General features: G+C 48.4%; 1 protein-coding gene across 1 annotated transcript in view; it reads right to left on the reverse strand.

Moving 5' to 3' along the window:
* Positions 402-1,593, reverse strand: part of LOC109234314 (RNA-directed DNA polymerase homolog) — a gene marked incomplete at its 3' end in the record, with an annotated part of 5,194 nt that continues 4,002 nt past the window's right edge. The window contains exon 3 of the mRNA XM_019400245.1: positions 402-842. Coding sequence (XP_019255790.1) covers positions 402-842 — 441 coding nt within the window. The remainder of the gene's footprint in view (positions 843-1,593) is intronic.

Below are 1,593 nucleotides of genomic sequence, written 5' to 3' on the forward strand. Positions count from 1 at the left end.
AACTGCCTCGAAGCATAAGCAATGACTCTGCCATCCTGCATCAATACCGCACCAAGCCCAATACGGGAAGCATCACAATAAACTGTATAAGGCCCTGAACCTGTGGGCAAAACCAATATCGGTGCCGTAGTCAGAGCTGTCTTGAGCTTCTGAAAGCTCGCCTCACACTCATCCGACCATCTGAACTGGGCACCCTTCTAGGTCAATCTGGTCATCGGGGCTGCTATGGATGAAAACCCCTCCACGAACCGGCGGTAATAACCTGCTAACCCCAAGAAACTCCGAATCTCAGTAGCTGATGCTGGTCGAGGCCAGTTCTTGACTGCCTCAATCTTCTTCGGGTCCACCTGAATACCCTCTGCTGATACGACGTGACCCAGAAATGCAACCGAACTCAACCAGAACTCGCACTTCGAGAACTTAGCATATAACTGACTATCCTTCAGAGTCTGAAGAACCACTCTGAGGTGCTGCTCGTGCTCCTCCTGGCTGCGGGAGTACACCAAAATATCATCAATAAAGACTATCACGAACAGGTCCAAGTAAGGTCTGAACACTCGGTTCATCAACTCCATAAATGCTGCTGGGGCATTGGTCAACCCAAATGACATGACCAAAAACTCATAATGCCCATAACGAGTGCGGAATGCCGTCTTAGGGACATCGGATGCTCTAATCCTCAGCTGATGGTAGCCAGATCTCAAGTCTATCTTTGAAAACACTTTTGCACCCTGAAGCTGGTCGAACAAATCATCAATCCTCGGCAGTGGATACTTGTTCTTTATCGTCACTTTGTTCAATTGCCGGTAATCAATGCACAACCTCATCAAACCATCCTTTTTCTTCACAAATAACACTGGCGCACCCCAAGGAGAAACACTAGGCCTAATAAAACCCTTCTCAAGCAAATCCTGCAACTGATCCTTTAACTCCTTCAACTCGGCGGGTCCATGCGATACGGCGGAATGAAAATGGGCTGAGTGCCCGGAGCCAGATCAATACAAAAATCAATATCCCTATCCGACGGCATACCCGGCAGGTCTAAAGGGAAAACCTCTGGGAACTCCCGAACAATAGGAACCGAGTCAATAGAAGGGACCTCTGCGCTGGAATCGCGACATACGCCAGTAAGCTAAACACCCCTTCTCGACCATACGTCAAGCCTTCACATATAAAATAACACTACGGGTGGCATGACCTGGGATCCCTCTCCACTCCAATCGGGGCAAATCCGGCAAAGCCAAGGTCACGGTCTTGGCGTGACAATCCAAGATAGCATCATACGGGGTCAACCAATCCATCCCTAATATAACGTCGAAATCTACCATGTCCAAGAGCAATAAATCAACCGACTCTAAAGACCTCAACACTACCACACACGACAAGGAACTAGGTCGACCACTATAGAATCACCCACCGGTGTAGATACATAAACGGGGATACCCAAAGCATCACTAGGCATAGCCAGGTAGGGTGTAAAATAAGACGACACATATGAATACGTAGACCCAGGGTCAAATAGCACTGAGGCATCCCTATCACAGACCAGAATAGTACCTGTAATAACAGCATCTGAAGACTCAGCCTCTGGCC

Source organism: Nicotiana attenuata, chromosome 1 (assembly GCF_001879085.1).
Source record: "Nicotiana attenuata strain UT chromosome 1, NIATTr2, whole genome shotgun sequence".
In the NCBI taxonomy this organism is placed as follows: domain Eukaryota; kingdom Viridiplantae; phylum Streptophyta; class Magnoliopsida; order Solanales; family Solanaceae; genus Nicotiana; species Nicotiana attenuata.